The following is a 24577-nucleotide window of genomic DNA, read 5'->3' as shown; positions in this document are numbered from 1 at the left end:
CACTTGAGACTAATGGAAACGTCTAATTGTATGAAAATGGGTTTACGTATGTTTCTGGTATAATCATGATTACCGTCGATGGTCAGACATCCAAAGATGAACGTCAAAAGTATGGGAGGTAACAGCATAGCTCTTGGCTGTGCTGAGACCGTTTATATTTAAGCCGTGTGGTTCCCGGCCCTTCAAAGTGGGACCACTCGTATCTCATTTCCATGGAGTTATAAAAGGCGACTAAGGGATAGGCTAATAAACTTGGGATTCTTCTTTTAGGCGATGGGCTGCAAGACTTCCAACGCTATAATTGATTAAAAAATAACATATGTTTTGAGACATTTATTCGACATACTCCATTTAAAATAATACATTTCATGTTAATAGTTCCTTGTTCTGAATTGTTTTGTCCTAAATAGGGCATTCAATGGCAAAAGGAACCAGAATTCATCTAAATTATTCTAACCATCTATAGAAATCTGTGATAATTTATAAAAGTCAGCCATAAGTTAATAGCCGACCATAATTTTTATGCTTATTGGGATAAATTTCTAATTATTTACACATAGTTAAAACACCAATACGACCATATTTAAAATTATGTAAGTAGTCAATTTAAAAAACATTGGTTAGAATTAGTATAGAGAATGAGCGACTGTGTTCACACTTCGTGTCTTAACTATGTATAAATTACCAGTGCACAACACGAGCTACACAGAAAATGCATACAAAGATGGTTTACTTACACGTAGCTCACTGTGCCGTTAATCTGCAGAGCCAAATAACAAGTTGCTTTATAACATATGAAACCAGTCTCCTTTTTCACTAATTGCCGAAAAAGCAATTAATTTGACAAATGAAGCAATCGAAAATACCCATCTGTGAAGTGTAAACAACCCAACTAAAGGAAGGTTTACAATTAACAAAAATAATCTTATTTTATATACTGTGATCACCCGATGGCCAAAGATACATACCTATTGCAAAAATGAAATAGATTGTGGTACAAAATTAAACATAATTCTCTATTACTAAAGGGGGGTAATATTATTAGATAGTTTAGTAAATATTTCTAGTACAATAAGTCACAACTTCGTCACTTGATTCAAAGGTACATACAAAAACGTACCTTTGAACAAATAAACCAAATTTGAACTGACATACAGATAGTACGGACCTTATTGATGTTTATGTTTTTTTGTAATATACTTATAGAAACTATGCTAATTCCATTTCATACTCACTATTAGAGCTACGCCCAATGAAAATGTTAAACCTAAAACATAAATATATCAGTCAGTGGGCTGCGAATTGTATTTTTCTACCCAAGTAGGAAAACTACAGCTATGAGCTGTTTATTCCATACACGAGCAATCTTTTTTAGCTATACAAAATAATTCTTAAATATAGACATTATAACTATCCACTTGTTCGATTTCATATTCTTAAATATACAACATTAATAAAACTCATATACAGTTGCGAAATGCATTACAATTTCTGCTTTGCTTAACACAATAATATATTTCATGTGAAAGTACTCGAAGCTATTTTAAAATAAGGAATGAAATCTCATCTCGCGTCACAATGGGTATGAGATATTTAGAGTAATTCTCCTAGCAGTCTTGGAAAAAACATTTACAAATATTTAGTATTCATCGATATGCGACGATTATATTTATTTATGTATTATTTTTAATTGAATATCGCGCGATACCAACATGAGATTGACGATCAAACAGACTTATTGTGCCTAGAACGACAAGACATATAATAGACATTTACATAATCTTACATTTTCATTATTAAGCTTTTATTTAAGGTGGGAAATATCGGCACAATGACTTTTTTTAAGAACATTCTAAATAAGTCAATTTTAGTGCCACCCTTCGATTTTAGGGGGACATAATAAATTCGGTATTACATAATGGTAGCATAATTTTACTAAGCCATGCCAGCCTCTTTCCCACTGACATTTTACATGCGATGCATGAGTCAAACTTTATGTAGTGCAAGATGATTCAAAATCACATTTCCTCTTTCCGTCTATTAGACTAAATTCACAACCAATCCGTATAAACCTTCACTAGTTCAATACTGACTGCAGCATTCATTATTTTTTATCGTCTGAGGCACGTAATGCCGTGTTTATCAATTTATTTATAAGAACGCAACATCTAACACATATTGCATTAAACACCTATCTATAAATTAGTACATATATACAAAGTTCTAATAACCACTTGATTTGATTTTCGCGTGATTTAAACATCTCCAAATATCGATTGCACGGACAGAGAAATATACAGCATTATAAATAAAACAACACCAATATACAGAGATGATGTTTACATATTCAACTAGATTTACATGCATGAAATAGATAACTGCTCGTCGCGTCAAACATTCTGAACTATCAGTTCCTTGCTACTTACTGCAAAGCAATCAATTGCCTAAAGCGGTATCGAGAGAGCATGCTTTTTAGAAAAGCGTTTTCGACCATTGGAGTATTCTAAATGTGATATACATAACAGCACATTTTTCTATATCAAGAAGGGTTTTACATATATGGTCATTATAGAATGTCTGGCTTAGAAAAGCGCACAGCCCAACACGATTCACGAAAATCTATGGATGCCCGAGTGGGGCCTTAGGGGCCAAACGGACGACGCGTCAAAAATATTATAACGGACTTTCGACTATAATTAACTTCGTGGTATGTGACATAAAACACTTATTTCGACCACTGTACCGAGCCGCCCGAATCGCTCGCCGCACGCTCTGCAATGTGGCATACCCAGTGCATTTCCATACATTAGTTGCAGCACGTAAGTATCATCCCTCGCGTGCGTGGGTCCCCCTAAGTGGAGAGATAGAGGCGATGGTAGTCGTTGGCGCCGAAGGCCGCGTTGCACTTGGGGCACTTCCGCTGGCGCGTCTCGTAGCGCGTGCGCAGGCAGTCCCAGCAGAACACGTGGAAGCACTTCGTCAGCACTGCGTCTTTGCGTTTCACCTGAAAATGCGGCTCGTTCATTTGATTGTTACTAAAGAAGCGCAACTGAAACGGTAGCTCAAGATGAGAGAGAGAGCGTATAAAAAAAATGTGAGTCGATGCAAGACAACCTAATCATACAGTTTCAAATCATAATTATTATTCCAAATTCAAAGGATAGAGTGTTAAGAAAAGATGGAAGGAGCATTGAAGCGTCAGAGTGTTGATTGAGAGTGAATGTCGGAGTATTATAGATACATTCCATCACGCTTGCCTCCCATTGGAGTTACGACAAGAGTCTATGGATTTCCACTTGCTACGATCATTACAGACCTCACCCGCTTTCTCCATACTCATTACTCTTTTCATGCATATTCGACAATTACGGGTACTTCTAACATGTCCCTTTTTTAAAACATTCGAAATTTGGTATTTAAAAGTTCGACGACGCCGGACCTGTCCCACTTTTAGTCAGCTCTATATTTATTTATACTTTTATAGTTTGATTATTATTTATAAATAATAATGGTTTTAATCCATTTTATCTCGGACGTGTCGAATCATGTCACAATGATACGTGGTCACCGAGCGAGTTATTTATAAATATTATAATGCAACGCCAAAGTTTTAAATCAGTTGTCGGAGACAGAACTCTCTTAACTATAATTGGCCACAAAACCGGACAATGTACGAGTAACAACACGTCACCTTGCACGACGGGCATGTCAGAGTCTCCTTGTACTCCTTGATCTCCTCCAGCAGCACCTCGTCCATGCTGCTTCCAGCTTGTTCCATCTTCTTCATGCGCTCTGCCTTCCTTCGGAGCATCGCTAGCTCCTCCTAAAGGATACAAACATATGAAAATTTAACGCTTGATTTAAACAAATCATTAATACATACATACTCATGTCTATATCACTTGCGGGGTAAACAGAGCCAACAGTCTCGAAACAACTCAAAGGCAACGTTCAGCTGTGATGGAATTGAGATACAAATAGTGACAGGTTGTTAGCCTATAGCCTGTAAGAGGAAGCCCAAGTTCATAAGTTAGTCTTACTCCTCCCTTAGTCGCCCTTTACGACATCCATGGTAAAGATAGAATAGATTTATTTTCAAAATTGGATACAAGATATCACTTATTGACGTCACATCTAATAAATATTGAAAATCGAATAAAAAAGTGACACGCACATATTGCACATTCAAATCCTATCGTGACAATGTACTAATATAACTCACATGTAACCGCTTGGTCTTGTACGCTTCAGCTTCTAAAGCGCTGGTCTTCTCCGCCACTACTTGCTGCGCCTCTTTCATCTGAGCGTGGTATTTTTCTGAAAAAAAAAAAACACTTGTAAACATATGCACTCCAGAAACTGCAGGCTAGACTTCTCTTCTTAAAACATACATACATAAATATGCCATATCATGTCGTGTGTCGTGGTTTACGGCGCCAATAGAAAAATAATAGGACCACTCCATCTCTTTCACATTGATGTCGTTAAAGGCGACTAAAAGATAGGCTAGCAACCTGTCACTATTTAAATATCTATTATATCATTAAGCCAAACAGTGAATCAGTCTTTTCAAGACTGTCTGTCAGCTCTGTTCCCCCAAAAGGGATATATAAGCGATTATATATAATATATATATATATATATATATATATATATATATATATATATATATATATATATAATATATTATATATATATATATATATATGTATTTATGCTCAAATTCATGTATGTCGCATTCTTCGCTGTGATTGGCTGATGGCGTGAGACGTCGCCACCTTTTCACTACATAGTTAGCAAAGTCGCTTCCCGCGTCGATCCCTATATCTGTATGTTTAAATCGTTAAAACACACAAAGGATTTTGATGCAATTTTTTTTAATAGATCAATCGAGAGAATCAAGGTTAAGTTTTATATGTATTAAATGCTACCCATGCGAATTATTATCTGAATACTAATAAGACTGAATCTCTTACCAAGATGCAGTTTTAGATCAGCGGCGGACTGCGCAGACTCTATAGCTTTCCGCTTGTGCATCTCCATCGCTTGCTGACGTAGAACCAACTCCTTCTCCACCGCGGAGAGAGTGCTCTGTAACAATCTCTCTTTCTCTTCTAGTCTCCGAGCGACGGCGCCCATTGATTCTATTTGCTGGTCCCGCGTAAGCACCTAAAATGTTTTTTTATTTTATTAATTTATTTGACGTCAACCACAATATTCTGAAACCAGACGATATGACAATTATTAAGTGATGTTTTTTGTGGAATACATACATACATAAATATAGTCACGTCTATCAATATCCCTTGCGGGGTAGACAAAGCCAACAGTCTTGAAAAGACTGATAGGCCACGTTCAGCTGTTTGGCTAAATGATAGAATTGATATTCAAATAGTGACAGGTTGCTTGCCCATCGCCTAAAATAAGAAAGTATTTTGTGAAAATGTCCCATAATAATGAAAAAAATATGTTGAATTTGTATTTGGGGAATTACCTGCTCCTGCAGTAACTGCTTCTCTTCCCTCAACAGTTTGTGCAAAGAGTTTGCTTTGATCCGCTCCGACATGAGCTTGAAGTTGGCATCGTCCTTCTCCCGCAGCTGCTGTATGAGCCTCGAGTTCTGCTCCTGCATGTCCTCGAACGCCTGCCCGGTCACTTCCATCTCGTTCAGAAGGGCTTCTTCCTCCTGTTTTAATGTGAGGGTGACTTTTAATTCAACTGCATAAATTTAACTGTTAAGTGTACTCATCTAAAGAATATTTAAAAACGTTAAAAGATAAATATAGGTTCATATTTCAGAAAGTACGAAAAAAAATAAAAGTATCAAAATCCACGATCCTAAATACGTCATATCACCCCGTCATTCATTCAGCTGAGCGATCTCGACAGCTGTACTTTACTTGATCTTGATACTAGAAAAATAATTTATTTTTCATACATTTATTTACATGTTTAGTTTTAATTTATTTTGTAGTATTGGTCTTTAATGAAGCGTGTGACATAGTTTTTGAGGGTTTTTTAAATGTGAAAATGATGACGTTTAATTTAAATAAAAATAGGCTCAAACGGCTCAGAAGCATGGGTATAGTCTATGTTTAAAGGGATGCAGTTGTTTTGAATGTCACGCTGTATATGATGCTGACGCTACCTGCGAGCCGGCGAAGGGCCGCGCGAAGGCGTGCAGCGGGTCGCTGCCGGGGCGCGCGCACGCCAGCTGCTTCTGCAGCTCGTACTTCTGCTCCTCCAGCTGCTTGATCTTGCGCAGCGCGTCCTCGTCCGCCAGCCGCCGCTCGCGCTTGCTCTCCTGCCGACACGCGGAACCAAATGTACTCTGATCTGATATTATAAATGCGAATGCAAGTTTATTTGTTTTTTTATTACCCTATTTACTGAATTAATCTTCTTGAAATATTACATATACTCGTTCATAATTAAGACTCCGTTGAAGGAAATAGAGTACCTTTCATACATACATACATATAATCACGTACGTCTATATCCCTTGCGGGGAAGACGCAGCCGATAGTCCCAAAAGACTGATAGGCCAAATTCAGCAGTTTGGCTTAATGATAGAATTGAGATTCAAATAGTGACAGGTGGCTAGACTGTCGCCTAAAAGAAGAATACCAAGTTTATAAGCCTATCCCGCAGTCGCCTTTTACGACATCCATAGGAAAGAGATGAAGTGGTCCTATTCTTTTTTTCTTTGTATACGTGAGATTTGGGATACCTGAGTTCTTTTGGATGTGGCGCTAATTTCGTCGCTTTTTTGTATCTAGTATTAAATCCTTCGCTTTTTGTAGATAACGCTAAACTCACACTGACAGAGTTGCGCTGATGAAAGCCTGTCTTTTGTAATGCGGACTGCTAAGATAAACTTACAGGCACTTTGCAACATTCTGACATTCTTGCCAAGCGCTTCAAAGGTTCCACGTCATCCTTAGGACCTTAGGTCAACTAACTACCACGAACCTGTGCCATCTTAGCCTTCTGCCGGTGGTCTTCCAACTCCTGCCTGGCCTTCCTCTCGGCCGCCATGAGCTGGACCTTGTCTCTCTGCTCTTTACTGACCCCTTTGTACATGTCGAGTAGAAGCTTCAACTCCTTCTGCTCGTTTACTGCCTTCCTGAAAGGGAAATGTTACAATTTGTAATTTGTAATAATTATATCCATTAGAACAGTTTTCCAAAACTTGTGATCATATCAGGCATGATTGGTATATAAGGAAGAGAACATTGGAAACGGAACGGAAAATGTGAAAAAAAAAAACGGAGGAAAATTATTCATCCTTGAGGGCTTCAACATACATACATATAATCACGTCTATATCCCCAGCGGGGTAGACAGAGCCAACAGTCTTGAAAAGACTGGATGGCCACGTTCAGCTATTTCACAGTTAACAATGCCCTAAATTACTATTCCACGCGGACGAAGTCGCGGGCTCGTCTAAGGCACCAGCCGCCAGCAGGCACTCACTTGAGCTGCAGCTTGAGCTCCTTGACCAGCAGCTCGTGCTCCTGCAGCTTGGCGCGCGCGTGCTCCTTGCTGGCGCGCTCCGCCCCCGCCGCCGCAGCGCCCGCCGCGCCGCCGCTGCTGCCTTCGGAGCCCTGAACAGTATTCGCCGTTACACATCGGTTTATACCACTTTCTCAAGCTAGAGAGAGTAATGGTCTCTGTCTTCCCGTCCAGGAAAGAGGCGTGATATGGATTTCTCAAACTGCCGTGTGGTTCCCGGCACCAATAAAAAACAACTCTTTCCCGTGGGTGTCGTAAAAGGCGACAAAGTCATAGGCTTATAAACTTATCCTCTTATAGGCGATGGGCTAGCAACTGTCAATTCTATCAATAAGCCAAATAGCTGAGAAGCCAACATGAAGAGGCCTTGTGATACATACATATAATCACGTCTATATCCCTTGCGGGATAGACAGAGCCAACAATCTTGAAAAGACTAATAGGCCACGTTCAGCTGTTTGGCTTTATGATGGAATTGAGATTCAAATAGTGACAGGTTGCTAGCCCACCGCCTAAAAGAAGAATCCCAAGTTCATAAGCCTATCCCTTAGTCGCATTTAACGACATCCATGTGAACGAGACGGAGTGGTCCAATTCTTTTTTATTGGTGCATTGGGAACCACACGGCCTTGTGAGTGGTGAGACAATAAAGATTTATTTATTTATATTTATTACTAGCGACCCGCCCCGGCTTCGCACGGGTGCAAAATTATAAATTTTATTACACATAAAAACCTTCCTCTTGAATCACTCTACCTGTTACAAAAAACCGCATCAAATACCGTTGCGTAATTTTAAAGATTTAAGCATACAGACAAACAGACTAAAGTAGCGACTTTGTTTTATACTATGTAGTGATGATTAGGATTATGTTCAGCAGTCGGGTTACCTCCGGGTCGGGCTCCTCCTTCTTGACGGCGAGCGGCTTCTCGTCGGGCGCCTCGCCGCCGCGCGCCGGCGCCTCCTCCAGCTCCTTGCGCGCCTTGCAAATTATATCAGACTAGTTAATTATAATATATAAACAATTAAAAAAAAAAATAATGCATCATTACAGAAATACACAAAAATTTTTGAGAGCAAAGTTATCAAAATCACACTTATTAATTATAATATTCGAAAAACGAAAAAAAAAATTTAATGCATCATAACATAACAAAAAGACACTGAAATGTTGAGAGCAAAATAAACAAAAATGTATTGAAAAAAAAAAATAGGTAATAGGTACAGTTTACCCAAAGGTTATGTATGTTAAGACTAAATTGCAAAAACTTTTTGCTAAATGTCATCTTGGTAAAGAATAAGAATAGCTTTACAATACTATATTATACAGCACATACTTGTTTGATAGGAAAAAGTTACCATTCCGAAAGAAATACCATTTTTCATCATAACATACATAAATATATTCACGTCTATATCCCTTGCGCGATAGACAGAGCCAACTGCCTTGAAAATACTGAAAGTCCACATTCAAATAGTGACGGTTTGCTATCCCAATGCCTACAAGAAGAACATCAAAACCAAATGACCACACAGATTGACCTAATAACTTGGACATACATCCAACAGAATTAACTCGGATTGAAATCAGAACCTTTGGTCCAGAGGCAGTACATTAACTACTACACCAAAAAGCATATCCCGTTACGGATATACATAAGTAACCTTCTGACTTGCTGTAAATAAAAGAACAAAACCTCAACAATATGTCGACCGTACCTTATTCAACTCCTGACTCGCATCCTTATATTTCCTCTTATACCTGTGCACCTCCCCTTTCAACTGTTGGTTATGATTCTGTAGTGACGTTATCAAGTGCCTCATCTCACGGTTGATGGGTCCCGTTTGCTCGTTTGCTGCCAAGTTCTGTTCAAACTCTATACGCAGCATTTCATATTCCTTCCGTAGCTGGCCTAGGACATCTTCCAGTTGTATCATCTCGGCTCTTAGCGCTTTCTGCCTTGATAATTCTTCGCTCTAATAAAATAAAATAAAAAAAATTATATTATATAAATTATCTTTTATCACCTTATTTTTTATTATTGCCGTGTGGTTCACGGCACCAATACAAAAAAGAATAGGACGACTTCATCTCTTTCCCATGGATGTCGGAAAAGGCGACTAAGGGATAGGCTTACAAACTTGGGATTCTTTTTTAGGCGATGGGCTATCAACCTGTCTCTATTTGAATCTCGATTCTATCATTAAGCCAAATAGCTCAATGTGGCCATTCAGTCTTTTCAGGACTGATAGCTCTGTCTACCCCGCAAGGGATATAGACGTGACCATCTGTATGTATATATGTATATATCTTTTATTATGACCTGTTGCTGACAATAAATAATCATTAACAGTTCTTATTGCCGTAAGAGTATTGGTTGACACTCAAACTAATGTACATTACTAAAAAAATAAAGAGTCATGCACATCACGCATTGTAATACATATACGTCTAGTACGTCTTGCAGGGTAAACAGAGCCATGTCTTGACAAAACTCAAAAACAAAGGCAACAAATGTGTTGCACGGCTATATGATGGAATTGAGATTCAAATAGGTTGATCAAGTTTATAAGCCTGTCCCTTAGTCGCCTTTTACGACATCCATGAGAAAATATGGAGTGATCCTATTCTAAAGTGGCAAAAATAAATGTCACCAACCTCCATCATCTCTATCTGCCTGAGATGCAGGTTCTTGGCGTTCTGCAGCTGCAAGCGTGTCTCGTCCAGGGCTGTCTTCATCTGCATGGACTCGTTGTAAAGCACTGAGAACTGGCTCTGAAGACATTTGTACTCTGTTGTCTCCACGATTATAGACTCTGGTAGTTGGCGTATCTGGAAACATTTACGTTATTTTTATTACATATTCAAATACTAAAATTATAAAAGCGTAAGTATTTATCAGTCACATTTGTTTGCTCGCTACCTCTTCATGGTTTATCTACTGAATAAATCTTCTTGAAATATCACGTATTAAAGCGTCTGGAAAAGGGCAAAGGGTACCCGTTTCATGCCGGTTAAAACTATAGATTCCGTAGGATTTGCGAAAAACATGTATTCTTTTGTAGGTGGCGCTAAATTCATCGCTTTTTGTAGGTGGAGTTTAATTCGGCGTCTTTTTAGATGGCGCAAAATTTACGAGGGCGAAGCTGCGGGTAGAGTTCCCGTCACTCCTCGAGCTCGACCGCGATGTCCTCCAGCTGGAGGGCCGGCGGAGTGTGGTCCAGGGCGGTAAAAGGTGATGTATTGCACCCTGCCGAAGCCCAAGCCTTTAGCTACATCATCACCAAAAAGAAAACCCCGTGTCTCACTGTATACTCACGTCCATCTTCAACTTCTCGACTTCCTTGAGCGTGTCCCTATGCTCCCTGTGCAGCCTGTCCAGCTCGGCCAGCCGGTTGTTGGCCAGCTCGCGCTGCTCCTCCAGCTCGGCCGCCACGTCCTCCAGCTTGGCGGCCGCCGCGGCCGAGTGCGGCGCGGGCGCGGCGCCGGCGGCGGCGCTGGAGCCCGGCGCCGTGGCCCCGGATTGGTGGTAGCTCTTCAACTTCTCGATCGCCTCCGCTAAGTGGTTTTCCAACTTGTCGTTGCGCGAACGGACCTGTTGAAGGTGAGTTATGTTTATTTATTTATTTATTTCAACTTTATTGTCCAAACAATGTTGATACAATGGGCGGACCTTTGGATTAAGTAGAGAAATTAAGTGCGAGTTAAATATATCCAGAACAAGATCAGATTGGCAGGATAGGATAATTTCGCCTTTTACGACATGTTTCAAGCAAGTTTTCTATGTCATCTTGCCCAGATTAAACTGAATAGCAAGCCACCTACCTTCATTAGCTCGTACTGCAGATCATCAATCTGGTTTTTTAACTCTGCGTTCTCGGTGTCGCGACTATTGACGGCGTCCTGAAGCCTGGCCACCCGCAGCGTCATGGCGTGATGTGCGTCATGCAGCGTGGTGCACAGAGCTTGTAACCGCCGATTTTCCGCCGTCACCTCGCCGTTGGCAGCAAGTACTGTTTCTTCCAGGTTTGGAGCTGGACCGCCTTCTAAAATTATAATAGAGCATGTTTAGAATACCTTTTGTCTGCAGATTCGATCGACCGGTGCCTTGTGGTTCTCGGCACTAATCAAAAAAGGATAGGACCACTCCATCTCTTTCCCATGGATGGATGGAGGGATGGGCTTACAAACTTGTATTTTAGGCGATGGGCTAGTAACCTGTCAACCTGAATCTCAATTCTATCATTAAGCCAAGCTGAAAGTGGCCATTCAGTCTTTTCAAGACTGTTGGCTCTGTCTACCCCGCAAGGGATATAGACGTGACCATATGTATGTATGATTTGTCTGCAGATTCATTTTATCATTTTTGGTTGGTCCACTGAGTCACTATGACATGCTGCAATGCTTCTTACATATATATAGATACAGAGAGTATTACGTTTTATTTTATCACGCTAAATCAAAGTAAAAATTAGTCATTTGAATTGTAATAAAACATTGAATTAATAATTTAAATAAGACATAAACAAAATACCTTCGCCTTCTCCCTTTATAGCTTTCCATATCTTATCATTTCTCTGCTGTAGCCTGTCAAAAGCTTGCAGAACTTTAGCCACAGCCCGCTTGCTCACTTGCACTCTATTCGCCAACTGAGCATCCAACTCTTCCTTGTCCCAAGTTGACAACTGCATCAAGAATGATGTAGTGGCTTCATTTTCATCTGAAATCAATGATCATAACATTTGTTAGTTTTTTTTGTCATGAAGAGGTTTTTAAATATAATTAAAAACAAGTCCAGTATTGGATTGATGTTATTGTTTCATTTGATCATTCAGTTAGTTAGTTACATTTTGTTTTAAGTTTACAGGTCTTTTGTATTCATTCTTTGATTTTTATTTTTAATTCTTCATATTTATAGCAAATCAGAAAAGAATTATTTTGTAACCAATGTGATTAGGCTTTACAAAAAAGTTTTTAATTTAGGTAAGTATGGCATACTTTTGTTCTCCGATTCATCAGCTGTTTCTGCATCAAATCGTTGCAGCAGTACTCGTATGTCTTCATTCAGCAGATTCCAGTAGCGGTTCACAACACAGAGCACTGCATCGTCCTGTGTCTGCCTCTTCTCAAGCTGTTCTATTCTAGCTCGCAGTTCTGCTTCACACCGGTGACGTTGTTCTATCCTCTGAAAAAAATAAGACATAATAAGTAGTAAGTGCTTATAGTTGTAATGTTGGAAAGAAATTATTGTAGTCTTGAGCATAGAGTGTAAACTTCAAACCTTGGGAGAAGAATAAAGGAAAACACTTGAAGTCAAGCTTGTTGACTTACAAAACATGGAACAAACCCCCAGTTAATCATCAATAACAGCATCTTTTGTCACTTTCTCATTAGCTTTCAATGTCGCTTAGCTGACACAACCTTTTTCATAAAAGGTTCAAAGTAATTGGACCAACTTTTTTTTATATTTTGGAGGTTATTTGTAACCATAACAATAAAATTGGATTATTGGTTAAAAATGTCATCTATTTGCTAACTATATTATTAAATTTATAACGAATGAAGCTTTGTCTTACTGATACCTTTAACAATAAAGATAACAGTTGTTTGTGAATACATATTGATGATTCTATTTTGGATGTTAATGTACAATATATTGTATTGTAATTGTATATTTATGTACAATAATTAAATAATCTTATTTACATCATTGTACTGGAGAACATCAAAAAATAACAGTAAATATGTAGTGTATGTTGTAGGCTTTTTTTCTGTGTATAAGCATAGAACAGTTAATCAAATATACATGAAAATCAAACAACGACCAACTACAGTCTCGACCATAAGGAGCATACAATGTGTTTAAATCACCTGAGCCAACTTCTTATTCTGGAATTGAAGAACTTTTATGTCCATTTCCTCAAGTGTCGACACGGGGCCGATCAGATGTGGTTCAAAGTGGACTTTCTTGATAGGCGGCTGGCTGCTGCCATTGCCGCTTTCTTCTGCGGATCTCTTAGACATCTTGACCTGAAATATTCATCTAAATCTTAGCATGTAGATTAAGACACAATTTACTTTCATTGTAAAAAGTTTATCAAGCTATTGATTTGGATAAACCAGCCGAAAAAGAAAGTCGTTTATAGGCAAGGATTGCCTGACATATGGGATGTATTTTAGATTTACCAAGGCTATACCTACTTGCTTGTCAATATTGACAATTTGAAGTGGATATTGTGTTAATTAATTTCAGTACGTGATGAAAGTTTAATTAATTTAGTATTCAAAATAATAATCATTTTGATTAAAACATGAAACGGGAATTTTTTTATCAAAATCAAAGCTTTACGGTCACTTAGCTCCACCCGCAAAGTAATAGCAACCCAACTTTTTTTATTTCGTTGTGGTAAGGTTGGTATTATCTACTTTTTGGATTCTTGGTTTTTGGCGTTGGTTGTCAAAACAAAACCAAGTCAAAACTTGTGTTGCCATACCACTGTATAAATTCAACCATTTAAATTTGGTTGAATTTCTACCTTGGCATGGTAGGGTTGATAAATTGTAGATAGAACGTACAATAAAATTTTTACACTGTTGTTAAATATCATACTTTTAAGTGTTGTATGGTAAACAGAGCCAATGGTCTTGGAAAAGATTTAAAGGCAATAGTGACGGAATGCTAGCTAAGCTTATGTTTTGCTCTTGATTGGCTTAAAGCAGGCGGCCGGCACACACTATGTTCTTCTTGGATACTAGACCAACATGGAATCTTGGACTAGATAAATGTGGTTATTCCCTTTTAGGACATCCATAAAAGCGATAAAACTACTCTTAATAATGTACTATTTTCGGGAAAAAGGTTTGCAGAGAAACACAATTTCAATAAAATATATTCATATAATTATTATTTCCATATAATAAAGAACTTATATCAACCACATTTCAACATAGATCACAGATAAAGTAATAGAATATTACATAAATACCCAACTATATACATATTCCTTTGTTATGAAAAGTAACATTATATAAAAAGTTTTATAGTCTTATCATAATTTAAAAAAATGGAAATCTATTACCTATAATTCTATGGTATAACATTGGCATAATATTGGCCTATAATATATTTATCAAACCATAATTTGGCCCCTTATTAACTACATTGTGAAATTGGTCACTGCATTACTGCCCTGTATTTTAACTGATCCTGAAACATTCTCAAGAACACCCTATATTTCTTATCATGAAATGTTTTGACATTTGTATTCGGTCGGATAACATCAGCTGTACCACCCATGTTATGTATTGCATCCTGAATGTTATTAAAATGCTGTGAAGCATTTGCTCCTAATATAGCTGCCCCAACTAATACAGAATCTTTCTCATGTGGCCTTAGGATAGGTAACCCAACAGCATCAGCTTGTATTTGTACAAAAAGAGGATCCTTTGTAATACCACCACAAATTAAAAGAGACTTGAATGGTTCGTAGCCAGCCATCACTAAAGCATCTATTATGTGCCTTGTTCCATACTGAAAAAAATTTTTGTTTTTTTTTGAGCTTCAATAAATACAGTAAATCCTATATATAAAATTCTCGTGTCACAATGTCACTGATTCTCATGAAATTTAGTGAGCATATTGAGTAGGTCTGAGAATCGGCCAACATTTTTTCATCACTGGTTAATAACTGATAAATCATTTATTATTATTTATATGGCAAAACAATGTTTGCCGGATCAGCTAGTTCACTATAAAAAATATCATAATACAATATACTCACAGAAAGCCCTTGTAAAGTGGCAAGATAAAGTAAAGCTAAGCTTTCTTCACTTTTGTCCAAGGATAAGCCAACAACCATTCCTCTCATGGCAGGATCAGCTATAGGTGATCTATTGCCGTGAAAATCTGGCCATATATGAAGGTCTTTGGTTAATAAACTGAGGTCAGGCAGACCTTGAGAATTGGCCATTTTCAACAGGATGTCCCTGAGATGGATACGTACACTAAAAAAAGATTTTTTTAGAAACAGCGATACCAAAAAAGAAAAAAAAATTATAATGTGATAACTTACTCTCCAGTGTTATGTTGTTTTAACAGTTCAATACCAGCTGGATGGTTAGATATTATGTGGTCCAAAAGCATTCCCGAAGCACTCTGACCAGCTTCATTTAACCACATGTTTGGAACCATAGCACTAAAGTATGGTCCCCATACACCTTGTACTAATACTGGTGAATTATTAACAGCCATGTGGCATGTTGATGTACCACAAATCAGTCCCAAGCGGCTGGACATGTCTGTGCTTATTCCTTCACCAGCTGTGCCAATCATACCCAATCCTCCAGCATGAGCATCAATTATAGAGGTAGCAACAGGTGTGTTTGGTATTAGACCAAGTACATTAGCAATTTCTTTAGTAAGACCACCACATCTCTCCCCTGGCATCAAAACCTCATTACCAATTTTCTTAAAATTATTTTCAGCTAAATCCTCCAAGCCAATCTCTTGAAGATAACTTGTGTTCCATCCTCTTTTGCCATCAACTGAGCATTCATAGTTCCATTTACAAACAAGGGAACAGAGAGACCGACTCAATGACCCAGTCGCCTTCCAAGTTAGAAAATCAGGTAAATCAAAGAACAACCCGAAATCTGACCACTTGTTGGCAAGATGTTTCTTGAGCCATAACAGCTTTGGAATTTCCATTTCCAAACTGACTTTGCCTCCTACATATTTCAGTATTTCGTGGTCAGTCTTGTTTATAAAGTCTGCTTCTGTTTGAGCTCGGTGGTCCATCCACATGATGATGTTTTGTTCATTGTTATTGGAATTGCTAACTGCTATTGGATTGCAATTTTTATCCAATGCCACCAATGAACAAGTTGCATCAAACCCAATACCTTTGACAAGTGCAGGATTGATATTAGTTACGACGTTCTGCAAAAGAAATAAGTGTTGGTAATATTTTGTAAATGCTTATATTATTTATGAGCATGATCATTATTACCTTGATAACATAAATGCAGCAATTCCAGACGTCATTCGAAGATTGTTCATAATAGTTGACTTTGGGTTTCCAAGTCTGTAACTCCTTGACAGAGGTCCTTAGAACATGACCTCTATCATCAACAAGGGCAGCGCGAACGCTGCCGGATCCCACGTCAACGCCAACGAAATATACCTCATTAGACATTGTCTTATCTGTAATACAGTTCTACCAATCCACCTAAAAGCTGTAATATGATGTAGCAGATAAGAAAATTAATGAAAGCTATAGAAAAATAAAGAGAAGGGAATGTAATGATATAAATATTGTCACTGTTACAAGGCCGAAGATATGCTTACAACACACACCGGTTCCAGTTTGTGTAGCACTAATAACAAGATAATGCTCTTGGTCATAAAGATACGAAATGAAATAGCGTAATACCGTTTAGTTACTTTTGTTTGAAGTAGTTTTTTTTTATCTATTTGAGATAACCTCGCTCTCCCCTGAACTTCAGAATTTTTTCTGGTATTTTAACAAACACAATTTTTATTTAAATTATGATAAAATAAATATTTCGTAAAAAAAGGTATCAACATACCTACATAACCGATACTTAGTTTTTTTAATTTATTAAATGTTATGTATATCAATGTATCCAGGCTCAGTGCATCGAACAAACAAATTTAATTTTGCCGCCCGACGTATTTAGCATTGACTGACAGTGACGTTCGCATAAAGTTGATGATTTTTTATACCGACTTCAAAAAAGGAGGAGGAGGTTCTCAATTCTTCCCAAATTCGACCTCATTTTTACTCTTCATCTGTTCGTGTGTCACTGTCAGTGTGACACACATATTATTAACTTTGTATGAAGTTGGCTTGAAGCATGAATTGAAATTGAAAACTTTGTGCCTGAAACAACAAATGTAAACAAATAATCTTGCACCTAGCGATAACTTTTCAATTGTAATTAATTCACATTACTTAATATTAACCAAGTGGAAAAAGAACAGTTAACGGGTGGTACAAACAGCACAAAAATTACAACAACATAAGATGGTTCGATTCAAAAACAGGTTGGTACCTAGATGAAAAAATGAAAGTCAAAATTTCAATGCTTTTATAAAACTGCGCTTGTCTAATTGCTAGTTAAAAGAAGATAATATAAAATGCGACTATAACGCGCCTACTTGCAAAATCTACATATTTTGTAGGGTGTGTGAAATTACTGTTGAACATAAACGCTGACTTGACTTCAAAATTTTCCAGATACATTACTGTAGAAATAGCAGCTCCTGATATTCCAAATTCAAAACCACTGTCGTTGAAATCTAAAATATTTCATGATACAGTAGCAAGCAAAGTACAACAGCTACATGGTGACTTTGGGAGTGCAGCTGTGCGGACAGGTTTCTTAACCAAATATTGCAATGAAAACACAAGAATAGCTATTATACGAGTAAGACATGGACCACATCACTTTGTCACCAGTAGTTTACCCTTTGTTTCTAAAATAGGGAAATTAGATGCAAGACTAAAAACACTTCACGTAGGAGCTACATTGAAGCACAGTTTTAAATTCATACAGAAACATCAAAGGATGTATCTAGATAAAATGTGGGCAAAACTAAAAACAGATGAAGAGAGGAGAATGATGGAAGCAGCTGTGATGGATTTTACAAAGACAGATGTCACAATAAACATTGAGAATATTTCATAAATTGTTGTTTTATTATAAAAAACAAAATTCACATTTTTTTTTTTAATACAATTATATACAAAGCACTTGGGTATCTAAGAAAGTATTAAAATTACAAGAGTAAAAAAATTAATTTGTCATCTGATTGACACTTTTTAAATCTCATCAACTTTTCTTCGTCAAATGCAAGTTTTTTAACAGGGTGGTCTCTTTTTTGGGTAACTGATCTCGACGGAGTTTAGTGCAAATTTTATACACATAATATGAAACACTTGTGAAGATATCTTCCAAGTGTGCCTTATCTGCATTCTCTTCAATGACCTTACATAATATTTGTATAAAAAGTGAGCCATATTTTTCTAGTCTATATGCTTCATAACCTGGTGCAGTAGCAGAGTAAAGAAGAATATCCGATTTCTTTATATAATAATTTGGGGCATCTGGCATCAGTTCAGGTGTCTGCACCTGCTCATCAACTTGACATGCTTGGTATATGAACACTTTTGGCATGCCTTGTAGATGTTTGGCCCCTTCACAATCCAGCAGATTTTCAATAGCTTCCACTTTGACTTTTACAGAGTCAGCAGCATAAATATGACCCCTCGTTCCATGAGACAAAATACAAAGCATGAAGATACTATGGTCACGGTGAACTCTATATTTGAGAATGCTTTCTATTTTATTTTTCATAGTAATATGATCCAGATTGTCATCACTTATTACTTCAAAGTTTAATGCGGACATTGTTCTTTTCAATCTTTCTTTGTCTTTTGTGGACCCTTTTCGAGGTAGTAGCTGTTTACTATCAGATTTATTTTCAATGCTATATTTTGAAGGATAAAAATGCTCCTGATTTATGATATAACAGATGCCAACTTTGTTGGGATTTTTGATGTCATAAATGGTTCTATTTTGTATTTTTTTATCAGATTTCAAACTGTCAATTTTAACATCTTCCATTAATTTGTTAAACAAATCAAAGGAATCACTAAAATCATCATCATTTATTTTATTAATTTCTTCATTCACTTTTGAAGATGATGCAACAGGAGTCATATTAGGTTTTTCAAGTACATTATGTTTAACATTAGCATCTTCCAAGGTGCGGAGATCTTGAGCTAATTTCTCTAGCCCGTTGAAGTTTTCAATGATATCTGCAAGTTTTGCCACATTATATTCATGAGATGTTACTCTATTTCCATAGCTGTACTGTTTAAATTTAATGAACTTTTTACACATTAGATCTAAAAATATCAATTCACAGTGTTCATAATCACTAGTGTTAATATTATATGTTAGCAGAGTGTTTTTCAATTTCGTAAGATTTTCCAACTCTATGTGTTCACACAGCTTGTATAACAACTTTTTCATAGGATTTATATAAGTTTTACTGTTGTTCAGCTCAAAGTTTCTCTTGATATCTGCAACATTGAAACCCAACTTTCTTATTATTTGATTCAGCTGGCAAATCACTAATGCCTCAAGGAATTCATGTTTCCAAGTACTTCTGCTCTGGGTGTGCACGGCCCATTGATGGAGTAAATCTGATACACTTCCTCCAATACTATCTTTGTAAACTCTTTCGTATATGACGAGACGCTGCAAAGCTGTGTCGGGAACATCGTACAGCAGAAATACCAATGAAATCATGTCACTTGGATCTATTTCTTTTTGAATTTCACTGATAGCGTAGAGGTTGATTGAATTCATGTTGCCGAAAGTTTTATCACTCGAGATGGCCTCATTGGCCTGCGCATCAGAACTCCACATTATTGTGTAAATACTTCACGTAGAATCTTGATTGAATAAAAAAAATGGTTTTGATTCAATAGTAAATTTCAACTTGCTTACTTTTCTTTCCTGCGGGATTTTCCCATTAGATACTATTACTAGGTAGGTACCTACTTTGTTGTTGACGTTGTTGAGTATCAATAATCTGTCATCAATCAATGTGACACTCATAACAGTTATCATTAACACAGTGTTACCAACCCTACTATTTTAACAGTAGATTTGCTGTTTTCACATTGATGTCCTTGTTTTCTGTTTGATTCCTATTTTCTACTGTTTTTCAACTAGCGTTCGGCGTCATCTATTATACTACTCTGCATAAATTTTTTGATAACCACTACATAATAAACACAATGACACTAGATGGTACATTTCTTAGTTAAATTACGTAACCGAATACTTTTAGTCGAACAAGTATTAAAGAAGTATTACACACTAAATCCGAAATAACCGATTGCTATTCATTTGAAGCCACAGAAAGGTACATGAAGATATTCAGCAAAAATATGTATGATTTTAAAAATAATAATGAGTGTGAAAATATGGAAGATGAGGCAATGGAAACTGAAAAATAATTTTACTTTGATTTTTGTTCTTTTATTGTTGTACTAACAAATATATCAATGTATATGAGTTCTTGTTGTGGTGATATGCAACCTCCACATTAGCTTTGACACCTTTTAACTTAATTGAGAATATCCCTTTTATCATAAAAGGGACATTTCATTTGTGTCACATGCTTAAGTCATACTGTACAATTTTATTGAATAAAGCCATATTTACTGAGAAATGGTTAGTTATTCTAGACTTGTAACTTAGAAAATTGTTTATTAATTATAATTATACGAGCAAAATTATGAAATCTGCCTTTTTTACCTACTGTTTTTTTTAAGGTGAGTTGTTGTTTTTTAGCTTTTTGGGGTTGGCAATAATGCATTAGCATTTGACGTGAATTCTATTTATTTCCAACTTAAGGATTTTGTCTCCAAATTTAGGGACTTGCAGTGTTAATAGGGAGTCAGGTCAGAAGGGACTTTTTTTAAGAATCTAATAATGATATTTTTAGGGACAAGAATAGTAAATTATGTTTTGAGAAACCTTTAATACTTTGTTTCTATTGAAAAAATGGTTAGTAGGACTGCAACATGCGATCACAATCAGTCAGGACCAGACTCAATAAATTCTTTGTGATGCCAGCAGTGGCATTTGATACTGGCGGCCTTCATTTAAAAAAGTGGGGAAAAATTTTCTATAGGTCGTAACATTTTATGTGATTCCTTAAATTCGATTTCGAATAACCTAAAATCATAGCCTAAAATATATAAAATCAAGGGTTATAAATTTAGATGTTATATAAACGAAAATGACATAATTAAAAACCAGGAGTTTTATTTGGTAAGTGAAATATTTATTTGGAGCTTTTCAATATTATCTTCCCGATTGGGGAGTTTAAGATAGTAAATCCTTACAATGTTTTTTTTTTATACGCACAGTTTTATATTTCAGCGTTCAGAATTGTGTAATAAAAATGCCTACCAGACCGGAGGTGCTGAGGCTGTACAAACATTTAATGTTGTATTCGAAGTCCCTTACTCTTACGGATCCTATATTTTTCCGACGAAAGATAGCAACAGAGTTTAAAAAGAATAAAAATCTAACCAACATCGACGAAATCACCTTTGCGTATCAGGTTTGTTGCAGTTTACAATAATTATTTGAAAAGTGATAGCCAAAAACTAAAAGGGGTCCTTGTTTACTACGGAACCCTAATATAACGTGATTTGTAGGTAACGTAAAATAATATACTTCATTTTTTATATAGTTCTGATAGAGAGAAACCTAAACCTTAATGAGTATATTAGATAATCCATTAAAATTCTTGTGGAGGTTGCATTTTATTATTTTTAAATTGTGTACCTTTGTCTATACCTATGTATATTAATAAGCTAGACGTAAATGATTACCTCTCTAAGGCTTTTTGTAATATTAATAAATTATGTTTAATTCCAGAAAGGTGAAGCGTTGTTGAAACGCAGCAGTGTTGTATAAAATGTTGAGTGTACTCCGTGGCCCCAACTTCTCATGGCTGCCTCGCACATTAGCAGCTTTCAAACACACTATAGACTTCTCAAAGGTCCCCAAAATTCAAGAACACGAACTAAGTGAGGCATTTGTCAGAGGGAGTGGTCCGGGAGGGTCTGCAGTGAACAAAAATGCCAATTGTGTAGTCCTCACGCATCTGCCTACAGGTGACTACACTCTGAATGAGTCTTCCTCCTGGCTATATTCCCAGGCACATCCTCACCACTCTGGAAAGGAACCTAGGTTATTTAGTTTTATACTGTGAATGAGTGAAAACATTTAGTAGTAAATTTTTGTCTTTGATGGAAAGAAAATAAATCTGACAAAAAAAAAACAAAAGACTTGGCTTCATGATTTCTACTATGTAACCAGCCCAGGTTTGCTCAGGTAGCAATAGAATAGAATAAATTTATTTTCAAAATTGGATACAAGGTATCACTTAAATCTAATTATAACTACTACCGCTTCCAAAGTGCATTTATACACCATTAATTTTTAATTACTACAAAAGAGACAAGGTAGCTTTCAGTATGTGATACTTAATTTATGAGATCAAAAGTGAAATAAACGACATGTAAAATTAATTATAATTGTGTAATACTCACCACTAGATAATAGTATCTACAGGAATATAATTAAAAAGTAGGTATTTATTTCTTAAGGCCTCAATTTTTGTGTACTAATTTAAAACTAATGGTAGGTATAAACCTTCTACATACAGGTTTTGTCTAATAGATTCACTATTACTAAGTAGGACTTTCTTTATAAGTACTTACAGTATTCATACAGGCGATGGGCGTAAAGTAAGGTTCTTGTTGGACTGGAAGCCCCCAAGATACTTGTTTTACCTAATTTGGACCAGGCAATGCTTAATGGGAACTAGAATCTAGTTGTCATTGCTTAAATATAGTTTTAGAGTACTTTTTCAAATAAATATTCTTTTTTAGGTACAGTAGTGAAATGTCACATAAGCAGATGTCAAGATGAGAACAGGAAATTAGCTAGAGAGATGTTGGTGGAGAAATTGGATGAAACATTGAACGGAGAGGAGAGTGTGGCGGCCCAGAGAAGGAGACTTCAGGAGCAAAAATATAAGAAGAATGAGTATAAGAAAAAGAAGATGGCTCAGCTCAAGAGTGAGTGGAAGAAACGGGAGGGGCTAGAATAGGTTATAATATATATGAAATAATGTAAATTATTTTTGTCAAGTTGTAGATAGTTGAAATATAAGGATTAAAAAAAAATAACTTTTTTTAGTGGTGGGTCACTTAAAATTTGGGGTTCTTGTAACGCAAAACACGGTAATCTTTTCTTGGCTATTAGAAATTCTACGTTCATTATGCGATTCTACATTACATAGTCCAACGGGCTAATAGACCAGAAAAGATATCCGTGTTTTCGTTGCTTAGCTCTGGAAAGGAAAAAAATCTGATTATATGAACTACTATGTAGCGATTACTCCCGTTTGGACTATGTTTTGTAGAATCGCATAAATAACGTAGTAGATATTAATGACGGTTTTTATAGAGAATCGAAACCGTAGGGTAGGTACATGGTAATCGGAATAACATATCTATCTAATTTCTGTGATTACAAATTAACGTATAGCGTATAAAAATCGTGAATAATAACCTTAAAAGGGGTATTTTTGTCTAGTGGTAGTGTATTCCAAGTTCGCTTCTCGATCAAGTGGCCTTCATGTCTTGTCACTGTAGGCTCTGCTTACCTCCTAATTAATAAAGACGTGTTATGTGTGTATATTGATTGGTTTTGCAATGCAAAACATCGCACACCAAACCGCGCCGGTAAATGGATCACGGCTTAGCGGTTATGGCAGAATTGTAAGTCTGATTGAATACGAATAAATCCCGTTTTGATTGAACTGGAGTATAAAACGATATACAGTGCTACCAACACGCGACAAAACAATTTATTATGAGATTATGTACTTTCACATTTCGTTTTTTTTTGCGGTAATTGTGGGATATTGTGAATGCCAATATACTTATAATATCACATCACCAAACCATTTAAGCATACCTACCTATATCTGCGTTATAAGATACAATAGATAGAAAAAAATGACAGAGTGGTACAGGTACAAGCAGGAGCTGCGAGTCACGGAGATTTAAATGTTGTCTTTCCCAGCAGTCTTTATTGTCCACGAAATAACAGGCAAATACAAGAGAGACGTTGTTATAGTCTTGTGGAACAGTCTGACGTCAGGTACAGCCTACACGCTATCTAAACCAATGTCTGGACATGCCGCCTCCTTTGGGTCAGGTAGAAGGGGCAGGCCGAAGAATCCGATTTCAATTAAAACGCCTCCGTGGATTTATGAGATTTCTAATTTATGCACTTTTGCCGGCCGCTTATTGGACGGAGGTTAGTTGTATGGAATACAAATTGAAAAATAATTGGTAGGTTTTTATATTTTATGTATTTCGCAGGTAGAGTCTATAAACATTGGTGAAGTTATTAATAGTAGGTATGTTCCTA

The 24577-nt window shown here is 36.7% G+C and overlaps 6 protein-coding genes across 10 annotated transcripts; 3 read left to right on the top strand and 3 right to left on the bottom strand.

Moving 5' to 3' along the window:
• Window positions 1-318: 318 nt before the first annotated feature.
• On the bottom strand, window positions 319-13940 carry LOC106139074 (E3 ubiquitin-protein ligase Bre1). Its single transcript, XM_013340425.2, has 17 exons — window positions 13718-13940; window positions 13388-13546; window positions 12515-12701; window positions 12051-12236; window positions 11342-11562; window positions 10836-11111; window positions 10175-10348; window positions 9235-9492; window positions 8405-8497; window positions 7477-7607; window positions 6973-7126; window positions 6149-6304; window positions 5495-5686; window positions 4977-5169; window positions 4223-4317; window positions 3692-3823; window positions 319-3004 (listed from the first exon to the last, which is right to left on the bottom strand). Exons 2-17 carry the CDS (start codon window positions 13538-13540, stop codon window positions 2852-2854), a joined length of 2754 nt encoding a protein of 917 aa, XP_013195879.2. The 5' UTR covers window positions 13541-13546; window positions 13718-13940; the 3' UTR covers window positions 319-2851.
• Window positions 13941-14393: 453 nt separating this feature from the next.
• On the bottom strand, window positions 14394-17213 carry LOC106138177 (FGGY carbohydrate kinase domain-containing protein). Of its 5 annotated transcripts, none has more exons than XM_013339268.2 (5): window positions 17105-17213; window positions 16525-16750; window positions 15589-16454; window positions 15298-15520; window positions 14394-15047 (listed from the first exon to the last, which is right to left on the bottom strand). In XM_013339268.2, exons 2-5 carry the CDS (start codon window positions 16708-16710, stop codon window positions 14691-14693), a joined length of 1632 nt encoding a protein of 543 aa, XP_013194722.2. In that variant the 5' UTR covers window positions 16711-16750; window positions 17105-17213; the 3' UTR covers window positions 14394-14690. The 5 variants fall into 5 exon arrangements, with proteins under 5 accessions (XP_013194722.2, XP_013194694.2, XP_013194712.2 ...); XM_013339240.2 differs by lacking the exon at window positions 17105-17213 and adding an exon at window positions 16863-17020; XM_013339258.2 differs by lacking the exon at window positions 17105-17213 and adding an exon at window positions 16872-16996.
• Window positions 17214-17318: 105 nt separating this feature from the next.
• Window positions 17319-18241, top strand: LOC106139338 (ribonuclease P/MRP protein subunit POP5). The gene is made up of 2 exons (XM_013340769.2): window positions 17319-17582; window positions 17776-18241. The coding sequence occupies exons 1-2, from the start codon at window positions 17563-17565 to the stop codon at window positions 18224-18226; spliced, it is 471 nt and encodes a 156-aa protein (XP_013196223.2). The 5' UTR covers window positions 17319-17562; the 3' UTR covers window positions 18227-18241.
• LOC106139327 (caspase-8) lies at window positions 18215-20141 on the bottom strand. Its single transcript, XM_013340757.2, has one exon. The coding sequence runs from the start codon at window positions 19973-19975 to the stop codon at window positions 18371-18373; it is 1605 nt and encodes a 534-aa protein (XP_013196211.2). The 5' UTR covers window positions 19976-20141; the 3' UTR covers window positions 18215-18370.
• Window positions 20142-20349: 208 nt separating this feature from the next.
• Window positions 20350-22144, top strand: LOC106139232 (uncharacterized). Its single transcript, XM_060954833.1, has 3 exons — window positions 20350-20362; window positions 21490-21686; window positions 22007-22144. Exons 1-3 carry the CDS (start codon window positions 20350-20352, stop codon window positions 22043-22045), a joined length of 249 nt encoding a protein of 82 aa, XP_060810816.1. The 3' UTR covers window positions 22046-22144.
• Window positions 22047-23319, top strand: LOC106139221 (mitochondrial translation release factor in rescue). Its single transcript, XM_013340621.2, has 2 exons — window positions 22047-22245; window positions 23026-23319. The coding sequence occupies exons 1-2, from the start codon at window positions 22047-22049 to the stop codon at window positions 23244-23246; spliced, it is 420 nt and encodes a 139-aa protein (XP_013196075.1). The 3' UTR covers window positions 23247-23319.
• Window positions 23320-24577: the final 1258 nt, after the last annotated feature.

This window comes from Amyelois transitella, chromosome 5 (genome assembly GCF_032362555.1).
Source record: "Amyelois transitella isolate CPQ chromosome 5, ilAmyTran1.1, whole genome shotgun sequence".
NCBI classification, from domain to species: Eukaryota; Metazoa; Arthropoda; class Insecta; order Lepidoptera; family Pyralidae; genus Amyelois; species Amyelois transitella.
This window is presented reverse-complemented; position numbering and strand designations above follow the sequence as displayed.

Coding starts and splice junctions, on each gene's coding strand:
- LOC106139074 (XM_013340425.2), bottom strand. CDS start 13,540: ATGTCTAAGAGATCCGCAGAAGAAAGCGGCAATGGCAGCAGCCAGCCG. Junction 7,608..8,404: donor AGGAGGAGCCCGACCCGGAG/GTAACCCGACTG, acceptor AATACTGTTCAG/GGCTCCGAAGGCAGCAGCGG. Junction 6,305..6,972: donor AGAAGGCTAAGATGGCACAG/GTTCGTGGTAGT, acceptor GCGTGTCGGCAG/GAGAGCAAGCGCGAGCGGCG.
- LOC106138177 (XM_013339268.2), bottom strand. CDS start 16,710: ATGTCTAATGAGGTATATTTCGTTGGCGTTGACGTGGGATCCGGCAGC. Junction 16,455..16,524: donor GCTGCATTTATGTTATCAAG/GTAATAATGATC, acceptor TTTCTTTTGCAG/AACGTCGTAACTAATATCAA. Junction 15,521..15,588: donor AAACAACATAACACTGGAGA/GTAAGTTATCAC, acceptor ATCTTTTTTTAG/TGTACGTATCCATCTCAGGG.
- LOC106139338 (XM_013340769.2), top strand. CDS start 17,563: ATGGTTCGATTCAAAAACAG. Junction 17,583..17,775: donor ATGGTTCGATTCAAAAACAG/GTTGGTACCTAG, acceptor AAAATTTTCCAG/ATACATTACTGTAGAAATAG.
- LOC106139327 (XM_013340757.2), bottom strand. CDS start 19,975: ATGTGGAGTTCTGATGCGCAGGCCAATGAGGCCATCTCGAGTGATAAA.
- LOC106139232 (XM_060954833.1), top strand. Junction 21,687..22,006: donor AAATCACCTTTGCGTATCAG/GTTTGTTGCAGT, acceptor GTTTAATTCCAG/AAAGGTGAAGCGTTGTTGAA.
- LOC106139221 (XM_013340621.2), top strand. CDS start 22,047: ATGTTGAGTGTACTCCGTGGCCCCAACTTCTCATGGCTGCCTCGCACA. Junction 22,246..23,025: donor CCTCACGCATCTGCCTACAG/GTGACTACACTC, acceptor ATTCTTTTTTAG/GTACAGTAGTGAAATGTCAC.